The sequence below is a fragment of the Haliaeetus leucocephalus genome, unplaced genomic scaffold (genome assembly GCF_000737465.1).
Source record: "Haliaeetus leucocephalus isolate CR32 unplaced genomic scaffold, Haliaeetus_leucocephalus-4.0 Scaffold657, whole genome shotgun sequence".
Classification (NCBI taxonomy): domain Eukaryota; kingdom Metazoa; phylum Chordata; class Aves; order Accipitriformes; family Accipitridae; genus Haliaeetus; species Haliaeetus leucocephalus.
Genome location: NW_010973093.1, coordinates 1,348,841 through 1,373,963, shown reverse-complemented (window position 1 = coordinate 1,373,963; position 25,123 = coordinate 1,348,841). Strand labels below are relative to the sequence as shown.

General features: G+C 59.5%; 1 protein-coding gene across 1 annotated transcript; it reads left to right on the top strand.

The window, feature by feature from the left end:
- Positions 1-95: 95 nt before the first annotated feature.
- Positions 96-21,679, top strand: RNF157 (ring finger protein 157). The gene is made up of 18 exons (XM_010579366.1): positions 96-183; positions 5,815-5,933; positions 10,371-10,459; positions 11,008-11,154; positions 11,670-11,787; positions 11,902-11,968; positions 12,124-12,167; positions 12,582-12,629; positions 12,902-12,973; positions 13,516-13,675; positions 13,878-14,026; positions 14,326-14,564; positions 14,653-14,761; positions 14,964-15,075; positions 15,510-15,703; positions 15,857-15,922; positions 16,280-16,328; positions 21,639-21,679. The coding sequence occupies exons 1-18, from the start codon at positions 96-98 to the stop codon at positions 21,677-21,679; spliced, it is 1,911 nt and encodes a 636-aa protein (XP_010577668.1).
- The last annotated feature ends 3,444 nt before the right edge of the window (positions 21,680-25,123 follow it).

Sequence of the window (25,123 nt, the reverse complement as noted above, 5' to 3'; positions counted from 1 at the left end):
GCTGCCGCCACCACCAGCCCCGGTGCCGGTCCCGGTGCCGGTCCCGGGCGGGAGGGCACCCCCCCGCATCCCGCCCGCTGAGCCCCGGCCCGGCCATGGGGGCTCTGACCAGCCGGCAAAACGCAGGGGTGGAGGAAGTGGATATCCCCGCTAATTCCGTCTACAGATATCCCCCGAAATCCGGTGAGCCCCCGGGGGAGGGGGGTCCCGCGTCCCTGTGCCGCCGCTGGCTGCGGGAGGAGGGGGTGGGAGGGAAGCGAGCGGGGCAGGGACCGGGCATGACCTTGCTCCGGTCGGGGATGTCCCCTGACCGCACGCAGCTGGGGGGGGGATACCCTAAAAATATAGGTCTGGTGCTGGGCGCCCTGGCTCCGTGCGGCGGAGATCACCTCTGGGTCCGCCCGCGGGGTGCCCCCTCGCCGGGTGCCCCTTTGCCAGCCAAACCCGGCTCCCAAACTTGGCTGAGTTCATGCGACTTTAATGATATTATTATTATTATTTGTACCCGCGGTCTGTGGCACCAGGCTGGGAAGGCTGGAGCTTGCTTTATGGCCGGTCGCTCTGGTGCTGGTTCCTCGGGAAAAGCCCAGGTTTAAATTCCCGGGAGGATGAGGGAGGCTGGGGTGGGAGGGATTGGAGGGGATCCCTCCTTCCCAGGGCCCTGCCCCATAGCAGCACCCCAGCTTCTGCCATGGGGAGACTTCACCTTCCCCGGCTCCTCGCCCGGCTTCCAGGCTCGGCGGTGATGTTTCTCCCGCTCCCCAAGCCGGCCCTGTCTCAAACCTTGTGCGTGACCTTGGAAAATCCGTCCCTTCCCTCCATGCCCCGGTTTTCCCTGCAAAGGGCCAGGCTGAGCGGGTGTCCGGGGGGGCCATGTGGGAGTCACAGTGGGGAGAGGTGATGGAGTCCAGTCCTTGGGTGGGTAGTGCTTCAGAGCCGCAAAAATACCGGTATCAGTGGACGATGCCCAGGAGCACCATGCGTGTATGCAGGGATTGCCACAGGATCCTTGCGGCATTCAATATTATTAATAGCTAACTATTTTGGTAGTTAATAGGATAAAGTAAACGCTTGGATCATTAGTGCTGTGACAAATTACTTGCTAATTACAAATAAAGACCTCCTTAGGAAGAATTACAGCTGACACAAAACGTACTCTTGTCCTGAAAAGCTATGCTTAGCTTTTTTTTTTTAAATTTTAATATAAAATTGGTTGCACAGCTGGCTGACACATCTGCGGTGATGGGGGTTAACCGGGGCACTGCGGGGTAGAGATGGCCAATCCTTGGCAGCTTGTCCTCCCGCGGGGCTCCCCCAGCTCCCCCTTTTATGCAGTTTCAAGGCCTTTGTCACCCTGATGCCAGGTGAAGCTGGACCACCCCATCCGTGGGCTTGCTTTCTGCAGGGGCTGTGGCTTTGTGCATTAAGGGGTTTTGTCTTGGGACTGCTTCTTATTTAGGGGCTCTTGAAATATATGAGCATGAAGGGATGGAGGGTGCCAGTACTGTGCCCTGCTCTGGGGGAGCAAGTGCGCTCAGCTGAGCACTTCCAAACTCATCTCAGCTGGCAGAGGATGCCAGGCTGATGCTTAACTCTGGCTTTCAGGGAGAAACTGGGGCTTTCGGGTGTGCTCAGCCAGGCTGGTCCCACTGATGGGGCCTGGGCAGGGCCCAGGGGGATGGTCCCCATGCTGGCCAGGGTCCTCGAAGAGAGGGGCAGGAGGTGCTCAAGTGACATGGCCATCTGCACTGGGACGAGGGCAGGCTGGTGACAGTGGGAGATTAGGGCTGGTTTGCTTTTAATCCGAGAGGGGATTTGCCTTCAGCACTGCCAGCAGCCAAGAAGGAGGCAGGGGAGGACATGCCAGGCAGCGGAGCTGAATCCTCCGTGGCGGCAGCACTTCTCTCACCTCGAATGCTGCCTGGAAGCAGCCACTGGCTTTGGAAACATGGCCCTGGCGGGGGGGGCGGTGTGTGTGTGTGTCTCACCGGACCCTGGGGCATTTCCCTCTCTCTGCAGACGTGGCTTTGGCTGTTCAGCTGCAGGCTCGCTCAGGATGGCTGGTGCAGCCCATGGGAATAGGGCAGTTACCTCTTGTCCCAGTTAAGTATGTCCCCTTCCCATCCTGGGGGTCCTGTCCCCTCCAGGCAGCATGCAAATGGGATTATTTAAGCCAATATTTTGAAGCAAAGGCTGGGATTTACTTCAGTGGCTCTAATCTCATGCTGGCAAAGGTGATGGGGGGAAGAGCAAGCGGGGGCTCTTTATGGATCCCACTGCCTGGCTAGCCGGATAACTGTTGGGGCAAGTCTCTGGCTTTCAGTCCCAGTCCCTGGCTGAGGCTGGCACCGAGCTCCCGAGGCACGCAGGAGGTGGGACTGTGAGCGGGGCCCTGGCTGCCTGGGTTAACCAGGCAGTGACACCTCCAGTCCTGGGGGCACAACCCCATGGTGGTGGCACTGCCACGGCACAGGGAGCAGCCGGGGGGGGGGTGCTCCCAGGGCCATGGCAGGTGATGGCTGACGCAGCAGTGCCACAGCCAGGGTTTGGCTTTGCCTCAGGCTGCCACTGGCTCTGCCCTCTTTAGAGTGCTGAATTAAATAAGCCACAGCGTGCCAGCTCACCGGGCAGTGAAGGGATGACCCGGGGCAGAAGCACCCGTCACCTTTTAACTGGCCCAGGCAGTGCCGTGCCCATTGCAGCACCCTGTGCTGGCACCCACTGCCGCGGGGTGTCCCTGTGCCGGCACCATGCCATGGCCACCCGGCTGGGATGGCCGCAGTCTGTGCAAAACCCGGCGCTTCCCTCACCAGGAACGTGTGGATGGGCTGAAAATGAGCTCTTCTATTTTAGCTGCTTTGGAGAGCAGGGCTGTGACCCTGCCGAAACATCCAGGCTCTGACGTATGAGAGCCAGAGGCTGTGTTACCAGAGCCGAGGCAGACTCCAGCCCGGCAGCGATGGCTTCGGGGATGATACAGGACATGTGCCACCGTGTGCCAGAGCCACGGGCGCAGCCACAGCACACACCAGGGTCTGCACCCACGGCGTCCTCTCCTGTCTGGGGGCATCTGGGCAGGGTGGCATCCCTGGCACTCGTGGAGAAAAGGGGCTGACAGCATCATCGGCACCGCCTGGTGCCAGATATGTCCCGTGTGCTGGTGCCGACAGGCGTGCAGGACGCGCTTTGTTTGCCAGGAACCTCAGGCAGTTTTGATTTATTCCTCCTTTCCAGCAGCCGCTCTGTTCAGCCCCTCCCGCATGCTCGCCAGCCCTCCGAAGTTTAAGATCTCATTAAAGCCCAGCTTTCCCTCAGCAATGTGACCGTCCTTGATGGGCTTTCCTTCCCTCGGGGTAGGTGTTGGTTAAGGATTTATAATTAGCTGATAATAAGGTGGCTGTGGCTGGAAAAGCACTTCCCTCCTCTGCCAACCCGCCATGCCCATGGGGTCACTGGCACCCAGCGGGGCTGGCATGCTCCTGCCGATGCCCTGGGCTTTCCCGTGCTGGTGCTTCTGGGCAGAGTCCGGCACGACTCAAGGCTCTTATTTAATGGCAAGGTTTTTGGAGAACCTTCCCTGGAAGGAAGCACAGGGCCAGTGCTCTCTGCTGCAAAGGGGGACCCGAAGCCCCTGCGCCATGCATGGGGTGCGCTGGGAGCCTGCAGCACCCATGGGTTCTCCCAACCCATGGCAGGGAGGCTGGGCGATGGCAGCGTGGTCCTCGCCTGCTCTGCCCATCCTATGGGAGCCCCTAGCACCCACCAAACCATGGCTGGGGCCATCGCAGAGAGCTTGTGCTCCATTTTCCAGCTTTTCCCCAGTGCTGGGGTAGCTTTTCTGCAGGTTTAAATATAACTTTTTTCCATCCTCTGCTCTCGCCCCAAGTCGGTGCCAGGGAAAGCTCCAGATAGCCCCATTCTCCCCTAGCTGTGCCGCTGCGGGCACCTCCGAAGGCACTTTGCTCTTGTTTGGTTGCTTTTTTTTTTTTTTCACGTGGCTGTGTCCTTCCCCAGGGAGCTGCCTATAAATTATGTACGTGGAAAATGGGACCAGAAAGCAGCAGGCATCAATAATTGATGGTTGACGTTTCCTAACGGGTGCGCTGCATCCGGGCATCCCCACGCAGCGGGGCCTTCGGGTGAAGCTGTATGGCTCTGCTCGTCCCTCGTGCCCCGGTGTTAGATCTCTTCTCCTCCTTCCCTGTGAGCTTTGGGCTCAGTTTTGGTTCTTAAATGCGGTATTAAGGACTGATCCAGCCCTAGGCAGTCGCTGCATCTGCTGGGAGGTAACTGCAAGCTCTGACTTCAGTTCCTACAAGCAGAGCTGCAGCCCAGGCTTGAGCTCCTTTATCTGTGGACCCCAAAGGTTTAGTGTCGGGGTGTCCCTAGGGGAGCTGTGGATGCCTCTGTGCTGTTGGGTTTGGGGTTTTTGCAAGCTGGACCCTGTCCCTGTGGCCAGCGGGATGGAGGGTGCTGTGTCCATCTTCCATCATTGTCTCTCCTGAGTCCTGGTGTTTCTGCTCACCCCTCACCATCCCTGTTCACCCTCCCCCTTCCCTTCCTTTTCCCACCTCAAGAAGTCCCAACCTTCTTGCCCCTGGATCTCGCGGGCAAGGAGCAGGCACCAGTCAGCTCCTGGCCAGGTTGGGGGGAAAATCTCTCTTGTAGTTGGGAAGTGCCTGGCCTGGAGGCGGCTCCCAGCCTGGGGGATGGAACACGCTGGTGTTTTGGCTCCGTGCTTTACTGTGTGAGGGAAGAAGGGACACCAGTCATTGCCTGGTGTTCATCAGGGCAATGTGGAGCACTTTCTGGAGGGGTTGCTGACCTTCTGGAGGGTCTACAGCCCCCCAAAATCCCCCCTCCTGGAGATGAATCCTTCCTAGGGAAGGCTGCAGGCTGAGAACTGGCAGAACTCAGTTCAGTTGTGCTTTGCCCACCTTACCGGCAATGGCTGCAGCAAACCCAGGCAGGCATCTGGCTGCAGGCACCCTGCCTTGAATGGCACACGAGGTCCGTGACGCTGGGCTTTGGGCAGGAGCAACCCTGCCTGTTTTGAGAGCTGCATGCCTGGTCTGTGCTGTCCCTTCCCGGCAGCATCCGTGGGGGTATAGGAGCCAGCCTGGGACTCCCAAGGCTTTTGGTGCTCTGGTAGGACAGGCTGTGACCGCTGCCTTTCCTGCCTCTTTGGAAAATTAGCTGGTGTTTATGCAAAAGATTAGCACTGCTCTCCTGCTCCGCCGCCCCGGGAGCCATCTCCCCTTCCTGCTCACAGACCAGGATTTGGCCACCCCTGCCAGCGCGGGAATGGTTGAAGGTCGGGGTGACCTTGGGTGGCTCAGGCTGGGCTGGGGCTCGCAGCGATTTCCCGGGCAGGGAAAGGGGAGCAGACGCTGTGCTCGGGGAGGGATGCAGCCGAAGCCCCCGGGGTGTGACTCTGCTCCCGTTAAATCCCGCTGCATGGAGCAGCCCCCGGGCCGGGCAGTGCCGTGGGGCTGGACCCTGGCACCGGCCTCTCTCGGCTCAGACTTCGGCCATCGGGGTGGCCAGGCAGGGCCAGGACTGCGGGCAGGGAGAGGGGAGGGCAAGACAGGCAGAAGGCAGCCAGGACGGGTCGCTTCTTGTCCAGTCCCCCTTCGCCTCTGCCTGCTTGGGGGCTGGCAGCACACGAGCTCAACCCGAAAGGCTCCCAGCAAGGTGACCCTTGGGACAAAGCCACCTCTGAGCCATCGATTTGGTGGCTTCGTGCCATTCCATCGCCTGGTTGAAGCCCCGTTCTATCCCTCCGCTCAGGCGGTCTCTGTGGTTTCTTTCCAGGGAGCTACTTTGCCAACCACTTCATCATGGGCGGCGAGAAGTTCGACTCCACGCACCCCGAGGGTTACCTCTTCGGCGAGAACAGCGACCTCAACTTCCTGGGGAACCGGCCTGTTGTGGTGGGCACTGGGGGGAACATGGGGCCTGGGCATGTCCCTTCCCAAAATGGTGGTGACTGTGTGTGTCATGGGGGTGCATGGTATAAGGCTGCTGGCTGTCACCCCCCAAGGGCAGAGCCAGCCAAGCACACCTGGGGTGGCCCTAGTGGATTCTCTGATGTCTAATATAAGGGTTGGCTACTTGCTGCAGCCTGTACTCCATTGGGGACTAACCCAGGTCTCCTCTCAGCCTGTCTGCCCACATCCACATGCTCCACAGCAACATGTTATTGCTATATCTCTCGCCTCGCTGCCGAACTTGAGTTGCAAGGGGTGAATAGGTTTGCAGGTGGTTGGGAAGGGACTGGGCGATTGCGTGACCTCTGCTTTTGGGTGCCGCTCTCCACACTACCTGTGTTGCGGGTCATCGGATCTGTGCATATTTTCCAACCCGTAAGGGCTGCTTGCAGGCATAAACCTGCTGACTTAAAAACATCAGCTGGTGAAGATGATGGTGAGGGGTAAATGGGCTGATTTAGCCCAACTCCTTCTTTCTCACTCCCTCTCTGAGAGCTGCTTTTCTTCTTGCCTTTCCCAGCTCAGCCAGGAGCCATGTCCCAACCCAGGTGGCACAGGGTGAGGGACATGCCAGGAACAGCTCTGGTATGGTGCAGGGCACAGTAGCTTGGACAGGAGCAGGAGAAAGTATTCCCCAAGCTCTAGCAAAAAAGGCAGGGGGTTTGTGGGGGCTGTGGGCTACATCGATGGATTTTGCGGTGCTGGGTGCTGCCAGCTCCAGCTGGTCCTGGGGTATGGGGAAGCCCGGCAGCAGAGAAGGTCCCTAGACCTCATGATCCTGGAGATGTTTTTTCTGCTTTCTGCCTTTGGAAAGGGAGGAAATGAGATCAGGGTCATCCCCACGGCGGGTTTCACCTGTGGGGGTAAGGTCCCCTGCTTCTCCGGGTGTATCTCAGTGGGGCAGCTCACCAGCATTGGCCAGAGCTGGGGTGAGGGTGGGGGTGTCAATTATTAAAAAAAATCCTAGGTGAGGAATCAAAAGGCACCAAAGCTTTTCTGTTGAGTCAAGATAAATTTGCCTGGTGCTAATGGCCCAACTCTCGAATGCTGCCTGCTCTGTGTTGGGCTGGCGAGGCTGCTGCCTTCCTGGTTTGCTTTTCCTCCTTGAAATTGGCTTTGTCAGTGTTTTGGCAGCATCGTACGGTCCTTCAGCAGGGAAGTGCCCAGCCCTGGGCTGTGCCAGAGTGGGAATCCCAGTAGAGCCAAGGGCAGGAGCACCCCCCAAAACCCATGAGCATTGATGGGCAAAGCCAGCACCTTTCCGTCCCCTGTGCTTCCCCAGAAAATGAAAAGTCAGCACTTGGTTTCTCTCCCCAGCAGCGAGCACTGAGAAATCCTCTTGATTACAGTAAAAGCCTCTAAACTGCCCAGCGAGCAGTTCCCGAGTCAGACGCCCTGACAGCAGAAGCAGCGGGGAAGGTAAAGGAACAGCTTGGAAACAGCAGAAAGAATTAATACAGCATTGCAAACTAAATTGCATTGCTCCAGCTTAATTACCAATGGCCCTGGGCTGCAGAGCTGTGACCGAGGTACTGTCGCCCTGGGGAGTCGGGGGCATTTTGGGGCTGGGCTTTTGGGTCAGGCCAGTTTTGAGGGGTCGAGGAGCACCTGTGTTGTTTCTGGTCCAAGCCTGAATCCGTGCACTGTTTGGGCATCTCTGATGCCGTCTCCAAGACCTGTCCTGATGCTTCTTGGCAGTAATGCTTTCACATTCTGGCAAGCTGTGAGAGCGCTGGCTGGGCTGGAAACGTCAGAGATGGCCAGTGCTTTTTAGTGGGGGATTTATTTGGGGTTCCTTGGATGTCAAGGGCCAGGGTCTTGGAAAAACTGCATCCCAAGTCCACTCTAAGACGAGCACCTCGGCTGAACTATTAACAGCACTGCTGCCCTGAGGATGTGCAGAGCACCCAGAGGCTCTGCAGACTCTCCCCTCCACAGATGCGGGATAATCTGGATTTTCCAGCTTGGGACTGGTTCCCAAGGGGCTGGGAAGGGCATTGCAGGTTTAAGTAGCTGCCACCATGCTGGGACACCTCTGCAGGGGCCAAGGAGTGGAGAAGCTGCTTGCAGCACTTGGAGAGCATGGGGTGTTCTGGGGAAGCTGGGGACTGTTGAAATGTGCTGCTGGGTTTCCCTGCCCACGCAAACCTGCCTGGGTCTGCTTGTAGAAAAACCCCAAGAAAGATTTTTGAAGTTGAGGGGTTTTTTTGGTTTTTGTTTTTTTTTTTTCACTTTAACAGCGGCTGGCCTGGACCAAATGTCACTATAGGTGCATGGACAGTGTTTTTAAATGGGTAACTGTTGCAGTGAGATGTTTTTCTGATGTTTTTCAGCTTGATTTAAATTGAGGAGATGCAAAAAGTCCTTTAAACAGCCCCTCTCTGATGTGCAAATCCGGCTTGCAAAATCTCATTCAGAAAAAACCCCAACCCCCCCAAAAAAGAGCCCAGATGTGGGTGTGAAAGAGCCCAACTGTGACGGCAAAGCAGTTTTTACAGCAAGAAATTTGCCTGCGGTGCTTCCCCATCCTGCCCAGCCCAACGGCCCCCCACAGGGCTGTGCCCGGGGACCCAGCTGCCCCTTTCCTCCTCCATCGCCCACCCACCCCTGGGTGCTGTGGCAGGAGGGGGCTTGCACCCATGGGTACTATCCCTGCCGGGGTGAGCTCTGCTGCTTAGCACAGGCTAGTTTGGGTATGGGACGGCAGGGCAAGGTGCAAATGAACAAGATTGGATTGCTTCGCTAATTTGAATAGCAGAGGATGTATTGCGACATAGCATGGCATGTCGTGACATGGCTTGGCTCCAGCCTGGAGGCCTTTTCTCACTTGCTCCCTTCCAGCTGCAAGGGACAATCCTGCAGGTGCCCTGATAATTCTGCAGGTGCCCATTTAGTGCTTGTGACTCCTTAAAAAGCTCATTAACAGCAGATTAATGACTAGGCTGTCCTTTTCCCCTCCCGGAGGGGAAGGAGGGGGTGGCAATTCCAAGGTGCCGTGGATTCATCTTCAAATGAATGGCCTTTTGATGCCGCCGGTGGGACCAGAGCCATGGGACACAGGGGAGTGATGCCCGGCTGGCAGAGGAGGGATGGGGCAGGCCTCTGCCTGGTCCTGTGAGCTGCCTGTCCCATCCCATCCCGCTGAGCCCTGCATGGGTCCCCAGCCAGGGTGGTGGGGACGGGGAGGGTGACGATGGCTTTGGGGACAGGGAGGGTGACGATGGCTTTCCCACGCGAGGGCGCCAGGGACATGGGAAATGGGCACCTGGCTCCCCGCGGGGCATCCCCAAGTGCCATCTGCAATTCAGTCTTGTCCCCTCAGTATTGGGGTGCAGCGGGCACCTCGCCATCCCCAAACCCCCCCATCCAGGCTGGGGACAGCATGGGGGGATGAAGGGACCCAGGCAGCCTGGCTTGGTTACCTATTCCCTCTCCCAAGGCAGCAGTTGAGCCCTTTGGCTCTCGTGAGCATCTGTCCATCCCCAGTAGCACCTGATGCCCTCCTGGCTCTGGCTGGCACGTGGTGACAGCTTGCCAATGACCTGGGCATTAATCCTGGCATAAACCCCTGTCCCTCCAACATGTGTTTGTGTCGTCCCCCCCGGGGGGGCTGATCCCTTCCTGGGGCTCAACCTACCTGAGAGATGGAGAGGGATGGATGAAGGGTCCCGCATCCCTTCCCTGGTGCCCTTGGTCTCCCTTGGGTGGCTGCAGTGCCAAGGAGGGGGTGTCCCCTCTCCCCAGCAAGCCCTGTGGTGGCTGCAGGTGGACAGGAAGGACAAGGTCACCTTGGAGGATGGCTCAACACCTCTCCCTTGCGGCACTGCTGCCTGCCTGGTGCTGCCCAGCCACCCCGTCGGCTCCCCACTCTGGGCACAGAGCTGAGAAGACCCTGCCACAGAAATCCCATCCATCCTTGGAAGAAAATAGGGATGTTTGTGTCCATTCCTTGGCTGGCAGGCAGGGAGGGAGCTCTGGCCTCCCCCTGCCCAGCCTCATCCAGCAGCTCCATGCTGCATCAGCAGCCTAAAAATACATCGGCAGCTTCCCGCCTGCCCTGTGCCCCATGTTCCCCTCGCTCTCCAGGCGAAGGGACAAGGAACGGCCCTTCTCTGCATGCCCCGGTGAAACTGTCCCCTGCAAGGGGTTTTGGGCTAGCTCTTTGCGGAGGGATGTCCCTGTCATCATGCTACCTGGTACCCAAGTGCCAGCGGGAGCTGCAGGTCCTTAGCACCCCTCAGGATGTGCAGGCCACCCTGGGTCCTTGCAGACAGGGTGTTGGGTCTGGGCTGGGTCACTGGGGGGTCCGGGGATAAGGTCCATGGCCGCTGTAATCCCCTCCTCGTGCGTCTGCCTACACTGGTGTCTCTCTCGTCCTAGTTCCCTTATGCTGCTCCACCTCCTCAGGAACCCGTGAAGACCCTCAGGAGCTTAATCAACATCCGCAAGGACACCCTGCGCCTTGTCAAGTGAGTCCTGTGGGGGGAAGACAGGGCTGGGCACCCCACAGCCGTGAGCCACAGGTTTGGCTGGATGCTCCCAGGGGATGCTGAGCATGGGGATGCTCTCATCTTGGCACAGGCAGATAGAGGGGACAAGCCATTGCTGTCCAAATGTACCCCTTCCCCTCCCAGCACGGGTGAGCTTCCCGCATGCGGGCACTGGCTGCGCTGGCTCCACTGCAGGATTAAAGGAGCTTAGTGCTGCCTTTGAAGTGCTTTGCTTTCTCTTCCTCCCCCACCTTCCAAAGGCTTTGTTGGAAGGAGGCTGGGGATTGCAGCTGGGACGGGAGGTTTGGGATCACAGTTGAAATCTGCCTGCGGCACTTCTCAGGCTGCAGGCTTGACCTTGGGCATGCGGGGCCCTCCTGGCGTGCCTCAGTTTCCCCTGATGGAGGGGGGCAGTCCCTTTTGGGGCCATTGGTGCCAAGGGCAGCTTCGTGCCAGGGGATCAGTCCTCGGGCACCCTGAGCCGTCCTTGAGGGGTGCCGGTCTCCCGGACCCTCTGTTCTCCCCAGGTGCTCGGAGGAGGTGAAGACCCCAGGGGAAGAAGTCAGCAAAGCCAAGGTGCACTACAACGTGGAGTTCACCTTCGACACAGATGCCCGTGTGGCCATAACCATCTACTACCAGGCGAGCGAGGAGTTTCACAATGGGGTGGCGAGGTGAGGAGCCCCAGCCTGGTGTGTGTCCATCTCCCTGGCCAGGGTGTGGGGCTCTGCTGATGGACATGGAGCCTTTTCTCCCTGGAGCATCACCCCTCCTCAGGGCACGAGGCAGCTGCCAGCAGTGCTGAGGATGGAGGGGGGCTCATTGCCTCCTCCGGGTGCCGCTACCAGGTCCCTGCCAGCCCCCGCTGCCTCCTTCCCCATCCTGTCCTGCTCCTTCTTATTACCTCCAGGTCAGAGCTGAGACCAGGAGGAATCATTGCCCCTCCTGGTCCCCTCCAGGTTGGCTGCAAGTTTGTCCCTCTCCCACTCCTGTCCCATGCTGGCTGCCCTGGGGTTATTTTAGCCCCGTGGATTATTTTAGTTCTTGCCTCAGCCCCAAGAGGCATCCGGGAGGGGAGGAGTGACCCCCCTCTATCCCATTTTTCTGGCATCCTGTGAGCTGGGGGGGACCAGGAGGAGTGTGGGGACACCTGCAGTGCCCCTGACTCTGTCCTCTCTCCATGGGACAGCTACATCCCCAGGGACAACAGCCTGCAGTCGGAGACGGTGCACTACAAGCGGGGGGTGTGCCAGCAGTTCTGCGTGCCCTCCCACACCGTCGACCCCTCCGAGTGGAGCGAGGAGGAGGTGGGTCCCACTGGACTGCGGCATCGACCGCAGGGTCGGATACAGTTACGGATGCGGGATGAAGCCTCCATCGCTGCTCCATCTCACCAAGGCTCTCCTCCTGTCTCTCTCCAGCTGGGCTTCGACCTGGACCGGGAGGTGTACCCCATGGTGGTGCACGCGGTGGTGGATGAAGGAGAGGGTGAGGAGGGGGTTCCTTGCTGGGTTGGGCTTGCCCAGCTGCTGGCAACGTGGTGCTAGCCCTTGTACCAACCAGGCAGAGCCTCCTGCTTCTCCTTGCTGCTGCCAAGGCTCTGCCTGTCCCCTGAGCCCTGCCTGTCCCTTTTTGTCTTGCAGAGCACACTGGGCACTGCCACGTGCTGCTGGCCACCTTTGAGAAGGTAAGTGCCAAGCTGGGGCTGTCCTCTGCCTCCTGCCCCCTTGGCCACCGGGTGCGAGAGAGCCTAGAGAAATCCTGCGGGGCCTGGGATGGTGCTGCTGGGCTGGGGCTATTTTGGGGCTGCTTCTGAAATTCTGGGAATATCCCCCAAATCCTTGATTTTAAGCACCCACTTTTGAGGCCTTTGGTCTCAGCTCCATCTTCTTTGCCCCAACAAGTCTCCAGCCTTGTGATGTGTGTGACATCCTACACCTGCCTGGTACCAGGGTGTCAGGAAAAAACAGAATTGCTACAAAATGGGCTGGTTGGGAGTGAGGTGGGAGCGGTGACAGCTACCGGGTGGGCGGGTGCTCGAGCATGGTGGTCCCTGGGGTGCTCAGCCCCGGTGCCCACCCATGTGCTCTCCTCCCTCCAGCACAGCGATGGCACCTTCTGCGTGAAGCCCCTCAAGCAGAAGCAAGTGGTGAGTGTCCAGGTGTCCCCAAGGAGGTGGCAGCTACTGCCCTGCACACCCCTGAGGGGGAAGGTGGCGAGGGGCTTTTGGGGAGCAGCCTACCCCTGCCCTGCTCCTGCCTCCCTGGGAGCTTGGGGACCACTGGCAAATTCAAGTGCGTTGATGCAAAGAGAAACCACAGATGTTGGGGCAAGGAGGGCTGGCCAGAGGAGGGGACCAGGAGCTGTGGCAGCTGGGGGGGCTGTGTCTCGGCTCCTCACCCCTTCCCCACGGGATTGCAGGTGGATGGCGTGAGCTACCTTCTGCAGGAGATCTATGGCATTGAGAACAAGTACAACACGCAGGACTCCAAGGTACGTGCCTCCATCCTGCAGGTCTCCCCTCATCCCCTCACTCCTTCCCCTAGCACTGGTTCAGCAGCTAAAACACACATGGGGCAAGAGTTTGCAGCATGGCACGGAGCTGCCTGGGACAGTGCAGGTGTTTTGTGTTGGCATTGAAGCTGCTGGAGGCAGAAAGCTGAAGGATTGAGCCTTTTTCCCCCATCCTTTGTAGTCCCTTGGGAGGGTGGCAGCTGGATCTTGCTGGCTTAGGAGGGGACTGTGGGGCTCAAAGCATGGGATGTGCCTCCCCCCTGCTATATATATATTTATATGTAAAAGTTGGGGTGAAGGATGCATCCCTCTATGGGGTGCCTGATGCCTCTGGCCCCATCTCCCAGCCTCCAGGAGGGGAGGGATAAGGTCCCAGGGTTGTGTTTCAAGAGCAGGGACACAGGCAGGACCCCGCAGTGAGCTCTCAGGGCATCCAGCTGGTATTTTTAGGGCACCTACCCTCATGCTACATGGGCTGGGGACCTCGAGGCCAAGCGGTTCCCATCTCTCCCATGGGGCAGGTGGCCGAGGATGAGGTGAGTGATAACAGCGCTGAGTGCGTCGTCTGCCTCTCGGACGTCCGCGACACCCTCATCCTGCCCTGCCGCCACCTCTGCCTCTGCAATACCTGCGCCGACACCCTGCGCTACCAGGCCAACAACTGCCCCATCTGCAGGCTGCGTAAGGGCTGGGGGAGCTGGCATCTCTGGGAGGGGGCTGGCATCTCCCATCCTTGGGTTTTTGAGTCCCTCCAGCCCCACATGCAGTGATGCTGTGCAGTGTGGAGATGCCCCTCCTGGGAAATGGGATGGCATTTTGGGGGAGGTGTGTGTCTCCCTTTGGTGCCCAGTTTTCACCCTGCCCTTCGTTCCCGCTGCTGCAGCTTTCCGAGCCTTGCTTCAAATCCGAGCCATGAGGAAAAAGCTGGGTCCCCTCTCACCCACCAGCTTCAACCCCATCATCGCCTCGCAGACCTCTGACTCCGAGGAGCACTCGGTCAGTGCCCGGCTGAGCCTGGCCCCCCGGGCAGCTGTGAGACCCTGGCCCCCTCCTGGCTGGGAAGGTTTGGGGATGCATGTGCTTCCCGGGGCCAGGCTTTATTTATTTAATGCAAATTGATCTTGCAAAAAAATGCAAGTTCGATATTGCAAAAAAAGGGCTTTCAGTTGGGTGGAAAGATGGCAGATTTGGGGCTTGCATTTGTGCAGGTAGTTTGTCCATTCTCTGGGTTTTGGCTTCTCCCTGGGGCATCCCAATCCTGCTGGGAGCAGGGATGGGGGCAGTGAAATGGCCCAGGGGAGACACTCACCCTGTCTCCCCCCTCTCCCCAGTCCTCGGAGAACATTCCCCCGGGCTACGAGGTGGTGTCGCTGCTGGAGGCCCTCAACGGGCCGCTGACACCCTCGCCAGCCGCCCTGCCACTGCGTGCGCTGGGGGACCCCCCGGGCGCGGGGACCCTGCCCTTGTATGGCAGCGATGGTCCCATGCCCCCCCTGCGAGCCCTCTCGCCCCTCGACCGTCTTCCTGACTGTGGACCCCCAGGGCTCAAGCTGAAGAAGAGCCTCTCCAAGTGAGTACTGAGGTGGAGGTGGGGGTCCGGAGGGGTTCAGGGGGTTGTGAGCAGGGGTGAACCCCTCTGCTTTACCCCCTCCGGGCAGGTCCATCTCACAGAACTCCTCCATCCTGCCCGAAGAGGAGGATGAGAAGTCGTGCACCGAGTCGGAACTGAGGGTCTCCAGGAGGAGATCCCCTGCCCGGCGTGAGGAGGTGAGCACTCTCCGAAACATGCTGGTGATGAGCTGAGGCACTGGGTGGGGTGGCAGCAGGTTTGGGGGAGGCTTGGGATCAGAGGGTCTGGCTGGAGTTTGCCCCTCTTGGCTCTTCCTCCATCCATAAGGATGCCCAGGGGAGATGGATCCACCCCTTCTGAATATCCCTATCTTGTCCTCCCCACGCACGCTTCTTCCAGGAATGTGGTGCAACTCCGGAGAGTGAAAACCTCACCCTGTCGTCATCGGGAGCCATCGACCAGTCCTCGTGCACCGGGACCCCCCTCTCCTCCACCATCTCGTCCCCAGAAGGTACGGCACGGCAGTGCTCGCAGGTGTTGGCAAGGCAGGAAGGCGGCATCACAGTCTTGGGTCTGTCCCGCTGTGGGGGCATGTGGAGTGGGTTTGCGTGGCCCCTTCCTACCCTGCCATGGACGTTGCGTGAAACCCCAGGGTGTCACCTCTGCTTTGTCACCCATAGACCTGAAGATGGAGGGGGGGCCATGGGGGCACTGATTGCCCCTGCTTCATCACCCCATAGACCCAGAGATGGGGGGCTGCAGGCCCTGGGGATCCGCTGCTGGCAACTTTCCACCCATCATGCCTCCATGGCATGCAGCAGGTCCTCGGTCCTTGCCCCACTCTTCCTCATTAGCCCCCTTTTCAATTAGCTGCTGCTGTGCTGTGACTCGCACCTGTGGGCTGGGGGGGTCCAGTGGCACCGCTCAGCCCCTGCTCTCCCCCAGAGCCCGTCAGCAGCAGCCTGGCTCAGTCCGTCATGTCCATGGCCTCCTCCCAGAGCCAGCACTCCCAGCTCAGCACTGACACTGTGTCCTCCATGTCCGGCTCCTACATTGCTCCTGGCACAGAGGAGGAGGAGGAGGAGGGGGACATGCTTCCCTCACCCGCGGCCGCCAGCGCCACAGCCTCTGATGGAGAGGTAGGGGCTGGGGGGGTTGTTGACGGTGCCCATCACCCCCACGTTCGAGAGATTCCCCATGGGATGTAACTTCTCCTCCAAACTCACCGGCACCAGACTTTTTTTTTCTTTTTTCTTCCCCCCCCCCCCATCTTTCCCACCTTCTTCCCACAGTCGACGCCTGTGGAGTCCCCAGATATAAACTTCGTCAGCATCTCGGCTGAGGAGCGTGATGCCGAGGTAACCGTAACCGCCCCACACAGGGCTGGGAGCCGTGGTGCCACCCGAAACGGTGGGGGGACCCTGGACATGCCCAGCTCCGGGTGCCCATGGAGGGGGAAACTGGGCAGCTGGCACCGCATTCCCTCGGGGCTGGGCTGGGGAAGGGGCTGTTCACGCATCCGTGTCCCTGCAGGGCTGCCCTGGAGATGGATGGGGCAGTCAGTGGGGCTGTCCCCTATCCAGGATCATCTTCCTGGTCTATGGAAACCCCCAGGGCCAGGGTCGTTCCTCCAAAGGGACCCAGGGACAGACCCCAGCATGGTGCCAGGACCCTGCGGGGCTGCTAACACTCGCTGCCTCTTGTCTGTGCCGCAGGGCAATGACGTGTTGGAGGACGAGGACGCCTCTCCCACGCAGGAAGATGGTAAAAGGCCTGGGTCGTTGTTGTCCCCTTGCTTTCAAGTTCGGTGTCACCGGTGGGCAGCCGAGCAAGTGGCAGATGCTGTGCTGGCCCCAGCTCCCTTGCCTGCTGGCTGCCATCAGGGAGAGCCCTGGGTGACTCTGTGGGCACCGGGGCTGGGAAAGCATCTGTCACAGCAGGGCCACCCATGGGTGGATTGAACACCAGTGGGTGGGGGGAAGCCAGCCGGCCACGGGGACCCTGGTGAGCGTGGTGTGGGGCGCGGAGCAGGTGACGGCTGGAGTGCAGGATCCAACGGTGTTTCCAACGGGCTAAGTGGGAAAGAGGCTTCTCCGTGTTTTTCCCCTCACCCAGAAGGTCTTTCCTCGCACCTCTGAAAGCCACCCCCTTAGGGACCCCTGTCTGGGCTGGTTCCCGTAGGAAGGGGCTGCAAAACTGTTCCCTTTGGGATGCTTTCCTAATTTTTTTTGGCCAGTCCTCAGTGTGCTTTCACGAGCCAATACATGCGCATCGAGGGCTCCTCTTGCTTCCTCCCTTGCACTCAAACAGCCAAGGAAAGACATGGTCACCCTCATGCCATTGGCCACCAGCCACCTTGGATTTCTTTTGGGTGATAGGGAGGCCACCAATGTGTCCCCTCCCACGTTTGCAAGTCTCTGGTTAGCAAAAATATGCCAAAACTGTTCCCCCGTCCAACCTGGACACTGAGCCAAGCTGGAAAGCAGGAACACCCCTTCCCAAAACGTGGCCTCTGCCCTGCAGGGAGGCTCTTGCTGATGGAGAGACTCAAATATAACAACTAGGGATCAACTGGGGGCTGTGGTGGACACCCACGGGCATCCCAACAACTTTGGGAGCAGGACGGCCTTTCTCCTTAGGACACGGTCCTGTGCCCGTTCTCAGCAGGGCTCCTGGATTATTTGGGAACATCCCTCCTGAGGTTTAGTTGCCTGCATCCGATGGATGCAGGTAAGAACTTGGGGGCTGATCTCTCGTACAGGTGATGCTAAGAAGCAGTTACCTCCCTCAGCCCCAAAAGCCTCCATCCCCCCTGCAAAGCTTGGCTACAGCTTCTTTTGCCCCATGCATCCAGTTGCTGCCTCCTCCCGGCATCCCTGCGGCTCTCACGCACGCGCTGATGGTGCTGGAGAGGCTCCGGTGGGAGGTGACGGGTGCCACCGTGGCCCGGCTCTACTGACCGGGGAGCACTTGGCCATGCTGGGGGAAGGTTTGGTTCAACCCTGGGCAGGCAGTGGGGGAGCAGGTTCACGTGTGCCGGTGCCCATTGCTGCATCGTTGCTGTTTTGCTGCCCTCTGATGTGGCCAGTGCAAGGAAGGGAGCAGCTCGGACCATGCCCAGGCGTTATTGTCCACTCTTCACCCACTCCCATCTAGATGCATCATTTTTACCTTTTTTTTTTTTTTTTTGAAAGAGGGTGGGGAGGGGAGAGGAAAACACCCAGAAATCCCACACCCCACCACTAAAAAGGCAACAGCAAGCCCCAGCGCCGAGCCGTGGCGTTAACTGCCTTAACTCCCTTCCAGGCCCGAGGACAGGCGCTTTCCTCGGTCTGAGGTGTGACAATAACAATGACTTGGGCATCGCACACGTGAAAGCGCTGGACAATAAACTGTGCTCTGAGGCCTGCTTACCTGGTGAGTGGCCGTCTGCTGAACATGAACTTGGGTTGGGGGGGACAGTTCCACTCTTCCCTGCATCACCCCAGCCCTTTGTATCCATCCCTCCTCTCCCACTACCACCACTGTCATCCCCACCACCACCATCCCCACCAGGTTGTCCTCACTGCACCCCACCACCCGTCCTGCCACGGGGCTGAGCACCAGGCACGTCACCAGTCAGCAGCTGTAGGTCAGGGTGACTTGGCCGGGGGCTTCTGGCACCCTGGGGGGGCACCAGCCCTCCCTGTGGAAGTGGTTGTGTGGCACAACTGTAGCCTGGTCCAGACTCGTGGTGGGTGCAGCAGTATTTTGGGTTGGGATGTGATCCGCAGCCAGTCCAGCCTTACTGTAAGGGTTGCCTGCCTCCCCCTCCTCTTCCTCTAAGGACGGGGAGATGGGGCACGTCAGGTCGGGGTGTCCTTCTGCAGAGCCCCAAAGTTCATCCCTCTTTCCCATTTCTTCATGCTTTCTCTCCCACCCTCCTTCCATTTCTGTTTCCTCCTGCCCTCTCTCCATCCCTTTTTTTCTCTTCTTCCTCCCTCCCAGGCTCCTCCGTCTGCGTGAAAGTTCATGTTCGCTCTGTGCCAACACGGTTTTCTCAACCCACGCTTGTGTCCCCTCACTCTCCAGAGTTGCCCAAAGGTGACAAATGTATTGGTGACCCCAGTCCCTGTGCAGGCCAAGGGGGCAGTGGCCTGGGGACCCTCTGCCCAGCGCTGCAGGCTCCTCTTTGTCAGCCTTTGGGGGAGGAAATGGGGCAAAAAGCCAAGATGAAGCCCTCTGAGGGTCTAGGTCTCCATCAATACATTTGTGGACAAGCTGAAAGCAACTCTGCCCCTTCCTTGCCCCTTTGGCTAAATTTGTGGCAGGTTCCAGACCCGCAGTGGGTGCTGGAGAGCTAAGAGGGTGGGTGAAGCCCACTGGAGGGAGGGGAAATCCTTTCTTTCTCCTCTTTTCCTCTGGGAAAGCTTCCTCTCCTGCTGCTTCACGTGTTCCTGGTGGTTTCTATGCTGGAGAAACATTGTTGAGGCTCTTGGGGAGGAATGCCTGCCACAAATGCCCCGTGTCCCCCCCATCACCCTCTGGCAGCAGCTGACTGAGCCCTGCCAGCCCGGGGGGACTGGGGAGGGGGCTGGGGGGGGGTCCCAGCAGCTCCCCTGCCTTTGCTGGGGGTCCTGGCAAAGCATCCCCTGGCTGTGGCGCCAGCCAAAGCCATCCCTGACCGTGTTCCCCTTGGTTGTACCGGGGGGAGGATGAGGAAGGGGGAGCTTTGCAGCCCAAACGGCCCTGGCACAGGGTCAAATTCTTGCTGTGCTGCAAGGACTGCAATGGCCTCGTCCCCTGCCTGGGCTGGGGTGCAGAATCTGGCCCTTGGGCTGAGCCCAGCCAAGGATGTGCTCTCTATCCTTTGGCCACCACATCTGTCCGTGCATCCAGCGGCTGCGCTGCTTGGAGCCCTCGGCAGGGAGCCGTGCTGCCGCCCGCATGAGAGGGGCGATCTGGCCTCGGCACTTGTTGGGAGAAGTGGGGGGCTGCCGCTCGCACTGGGGCTGGGGGCGGAGGAGTGCAGAGTGGGGGCTTCAGGGCTGCCCGTGGTCCCCTGGGGGTGGCAGAGGGGCCAAAAGGAATAACTCCAGGGATGCAGAGCTCTGCCCTAAAGGGGTTGGAGAAAGGTTGCCCTGGGGTGCTGGGGCAGTGAAGGGGAGCAGCTGCCCACAGGGCTGTAACAGCTGGTTAGTTGTTTGGTATTTTGCAACATTAATTTTGTTCATTAGACTCAGGGTAGCTCCTTCCTTCCCCGGCTCTGTCTGCTCCCCGTCAGCAGCCACTCGCTATCAGGACTCGGCTGCTTTGCGACGGAGACAATTTGAGGCATGATTTAATACTGGTGGTGCTGGATTGCAATCGCAGAGCTGGTTTGCATGCACCGAAAAAGTCCTTTTTGGCAGAGGTTTCTTGCAGGTCTGGATGTATCAGCATCCACGGGGCTGGCAAGAACAGTGTGGACTTTTATTTTGGGGCCAGGTGCTGTTTTCTTGAAAGCTTGAAAGAAAATCACCTTGACCAGAGATTACATTATTATTATTATTATTATTATTATTCCTCCCTCAATTTCTCTCGTGGGGAGGTTTTGCTGTGATCAGACCTATGGGTTGGATTTTGCCCTCTCTGTAATGGATGAAGGCACGGGACGTGGTTCCTCAAAGCAGAAAGGTTTGCTCATCCCTAGTGCTGTTGTGAAATCTCTGCAGATTTCAATCTGGTGGGAAAGGGCTTTGGGAGGAGTTGAAAGGTTGCATCCTGGGGATTTTAGGACGCAAGGCTTAAAACCCCCAGATCTGTGTCCTCAAGGGGATCCTGCCAAGCTCTGGGATGTGCAGTGGGTTGCAGGGGCTGTCCCTGGGGCTCAGAGCATCCTCTGGCTGCAGCCACAGCCTCTGCTAGGGACAGGGTGGCATTGGAAAGAGAAACTGGGGAAGGTGCCTGCCAAAAAGGCTGGCAACAAGGTGGGGAGGACTGGGGAGCTGCTTCGTCGGAGGCAGTAGAAGACCTGAAATCCCCTGAGGGCTTTTGCTGGTTTAAACCTGCGGATGATCTGAGCTGTAAGCGATATCGCAGCGGGCTGGGCGAGCTGGTTGGGTTTCGCCAAGATGCTCTTTGGGAGCCGGTCTGCGCAGGGCAGGTCTGACGGCTGCTAATGGCAGGGGGGAGCCCCCTCCTGCAGCCCAAGGGGAGAAGAGGCGGATGGGCACAGGGCCAGGTCCCTGCTGTGGGGCTGGACTGTGTCCTGCTGTCCCCGGCCCCGCTCCTCGGCAGCCTCCCAAGGGCGTGCTGAGCTGAGCTGGGTCTCTGCACCGGAGCACTGCAGTGACTTACGCAATATCAAGCTCTTAATGGGATTTTGGTGTGCCTGTGTATAGGTGTGTGTGTGTATGTGTGGTCCTGTTTAATTCTCCATTCCCTCCGGGATCTGCAGACTTAACGTGCCTCGCTCTCCAGCCTGAGCTCACCATGAAAAGCCAGTCGAAAAGGCAGCTGTCACCTCCCATAAATCAGCAGGCAGTGGGTTTTTGTTGCTCCCTCTCTGAGGAAGCCTCAGCACTTGCCCTTGGCCTTGGGGTGCCCTTGCATGGTCCCCCTGGCTCTGAGCTGGCTCCACACCTGGGCACGGGGCTTAACCTCACTGGTGGGAGCAGTCACCCTGTTTTAGGGGTGCACCCCCTTCCTAAGGGCACCACGTAGCCTCTGATCATTTGGGTGGCGGGACGCAAGCCATGGGCAGGCAGGTCCTCAGCTCTGCCCATCACCCTGCCCCAACTGGAGGGTGCTGCCTGAACCGGGAGCCTGCAGCCGGAGAGGAGGCGTGTGGGGACCCGGCTCCCCCCATGCCACAAGCATGCCCATCCCTCGGTTGTCCTCGGCACGAAACCCTGGGGGGCACCACGCATGACGGCCCCTTCACACCGTGCCCGGCGGTGGCGGCGGCTCCCCGTCCTCATCCCAGACCCGTTCGCTGGCGGCGAGCTCCCCCGTCCCCCTGCGGTCGCCCCGTTTGCTCGCTCGGGTGCATGCCCCCGTGCCGCCTCTGCTCCCGCCTTCACCATGTGCCTTCTGGTCTCTCTTGCCACGCAGCCGCCGTGCCGGACTCCTGCCCCATTAACATTGAGGAATAGGTATGAGACCCCCAGAGCCTGTGCCCACCTCGCGCCCCATCACCCAGGGGGGGTTGGTGCTGGGTTGGCACCCCTCACCCCGGCATTGCTGGCGGTCCCCTCACTATCCTGGCCAGGGTGACATCCCTTAGTGCCTAACATGCAGCCCCCACAGGCATCTGTATGTGCCCTCTTGCTGGGCACGGTGGGGGGCAGAGGCAGCTCCCTTCCATTTGTCTTATTAAAACCCGGCCACGGTGCACGGTGCTTCCCATTTGCCCCTCGGCATTCCTGATAAATTGGGGGTTTGAGGGGCTCCCTCAGCCTGGAAAGGTAAGTGCAGGTGCTCACCAGCCCTCACTGCAGCCAAAACCAAAGGGGGGGCTGGGGAGGTGGGTGTTATTTGGGGAGACTAAACTGCATCCCCCATGGAAAGATGAACCAAGTGTGCCAGTGGGCTTTGGGAGCTCCTAAACCCCCGTTTTCTCCCCTCAGGCCCGGAGGCAGCCAACAACAACGTGTGGCCGCAGCAGGCACCCTGGCCACGCTGCCCCCCCAGCAGCCAAGACCTGGAGCAGGCAGCGGCCGCCCTGCCCATGTGAGGGCTGAGCCTCGGCGGGGGCACGCCCCCCCCCCCCCGCCCGGAGGGACCCTGGTGTCCAGGCGCCATGGGCATCACCACCTCCACCCCTCACCTGTAGCAGGACTGATTTTCGAAAGAAAAGACGGTAACCTCAACTCTTCCTCCTTGGCCCCCCTGTGCAGAGGGGGGCTGAGAGCCACATCTCTTCGGACCCCCCCATCAGCACCTTCCCATCTTCTAGCCCTGATGGGGACAGGCTGGGGTCCCCTCCTGCCCCTGGCCATCTCATACCCCCGAGCTCCTCTCCTCCAGCATGCGGAGCAGATGGGACGGGGTCACCCCACAAAGGGGGTCCTGGGATGTGGCCGGAGGGGGATGATGGGAGGAGAGTGCCCAGGGGTACGGGTTAAGGACGAGTGTTGGCATTGGCATACTCGGTGCATGAGCCGGTGACCTTCACGGGGGGGCTGGCCGCCCTCTCAACTTTGCTGGCCTGTGCCCCTGCCATGCCATGGGATGTCCCCATTAATGCACTGGCGGTGATTGTGCCCCCCTAGCTCCCCCTCCCTCCACTCTCTTCCTGGGTAGCATGTGGGCTCTTGGGTCGGGCCCACGAGGTTGTTTTTCCCCAGGGGATGGAGCAGGGGGGCAGGGGTGGGCAGGGGACCTGGTACCCCCCCTGCTCACCAGCTCCTGGGCATCGCTAATTTAACCTCACTGTCTTCCGCCCCGCTGTGAGCTCGGGGCTTGGGGCTGTGCCCTCTCTCTGGAACAAGTGCCAAAAGTGTCACCCCCACCCCGTCCCACCCGTCCTGCCCCCTCCATCGCACTTTGTAGCAGGGGGTGGATGAGGGTGGGGGAGCTGCCCCTCACCCCTCCATCCCCACCCCTTCATCCCCATCCCTCTGGCCAGCACTGGGCTGACAGGATAAGTGGGTTTTTCTCCGGGGGACAGGCACACAGGGACACCAGTGGGGTAGGGATGCAGCCACAGACCTCGGGGACCTGATGGGGCTATGCCAGGCTCCACCCTGGAGAGCATCAGGGACAGTCAGAAGCCACTTTGAGGAGCATCAGACCCAGCATCTCAATCTAGCGAGTTCTGGAGCTGTTTGGGCCAGCCCAGGGAGGGGAGGCTGAGCCCCCCCTTTTCCCCCACTTGGTTTTCTCAGTAGCACGAGCTGGGGGAGACCCCCCAATGCAGACACAATAGCAAAGCCCACCTTCTTGCGGGAGAAAAACATGTTTCAGAGCTATGTTAGGACAGAGATGTTCATGCAGTGAAAGCAAAGTCCTGCAGCAGCCACGGGGTGTGAGCGGGGTGCAGGTCCCCACCGCCCATCCCTGCGGCAGGGCATGGGATGTGCTGATGGCCATGGCTCCTAAAGGGGGATAAAGCCCATTTTGGAGCTGGGCAGTGTTTTCTCTGCTTGGCTCATAGCTGGGGCCACGGTAGCTGCTTGCTCTATGGCCCCAGTATGGGTCCTGCCAGAGCAGGGGGTTGGTGTTGGCCATCCCACTGCTCCCTCCTCTGGGCTCCCTCCACCCTGCTGTGTCTCCCATCGGCTCAATAGCTCCCAAGCTTCTCCCCGGGAACCTGGGGCTAGGCGCATGATGGGGGGGTGACATCTCCAAACTGCCATCCCATGGGATGGGAGCTGTTAACAGCAGAGAGGGCTGGAGCAGCAGGGGGACAAGCCTTGTGCCCCATTCAGGGACACACTGCCATGGTGGGGCAACCCACAGGTTTAGGTGTCCCAGCCCCGAGGAGCCAGCAGTGCCGCGCTGGGCACAGGGAGAGCTTTGGGGGTTCACCGTCATGCTGAGCTGAGAAAACCAGGGGGGGCTGCAGGAGGCCAGGTGCTCCCCCACCCTCCAGCATGGGTAGGGGAGGGAAAATTGAATTGATGCTCCAAGGGTGGTTTGTCTACCAAAGCTCAACCTTCCTTGCAGTTTCGAAGGGGACAACAAGAGCTCTCCAGGCCTGGCCGGGCACCATGGCGTATGGCTGTGACAGTGCTCGTGGCTGCTGGCAGGTCAGAGCAGAACAGGCAGGTCCTTGCTCAGGAGGGTCTCAGGAGGTGACCAGGAGGGTTTTTCCAGCTGCTCTGTGTGTCCCCAAGGCTGCAGGAGCAGCCAGGCGAGCTCGTGGGGTGGCTGCAGACCAGGACTGCGGCTGCCAGCGAGCACAAGGCAATAAAGAGGAGCTGGGAGGACGCTGCGGCCAAGCAGCATGCTGCTGCCGTGGTGCGAGCAAAGAAATGAGCATCCTCTGCCATGGCGCAGGAGAGACAGGATTTTGGCGTGGGTGGCACCAGCGCCGTCCTCGGCCACCCAGAAGGGACAAGGGGTGGGCAGGAGCCTCCAGTGCTGGCAGTGTGGGGTGAACGGCAACAGCCCCTTGTCTTACAGGGCAGCCCCTTGTTCCAGTGATCCGCCTGTCAGGGATTTAAGGAAGGAAACCAGATTGCTGCTTACGACTTTGCTTTGAGCATGTTTTGGATTTTAAGAGTATGTTTAATAAAGGGTATCTTATGTCGATGAAGTGTCCAGAGTTGTTTCGTGGTTACAAGGCGAGGGCAGTTGGGGTCTTGGGGGCTCAGTGGGTGGAAACCCTTTTTGGCTGGGAGCATTCAACCACCCGTCACCCAGGCACCTCCCCAAAACCAGCTCAGCTGCTTCAGATCTGCTAAAACACTTCCCAAGGTCCCTTCCAACCTGCATTACCTAACCATCCTAAATCCTGCCTCCTCTGAGCCCTGCCAGGATGGAGAAGGTGTGGATGCAAAACCTCTGCAGGAAGAGTCTGGCCTGGGGTAGCAGCACCTTCCTGGCGTGGGGTGCAGGCAGATGGCACAGGCTCCGTGGGCGCTGGCACTGCT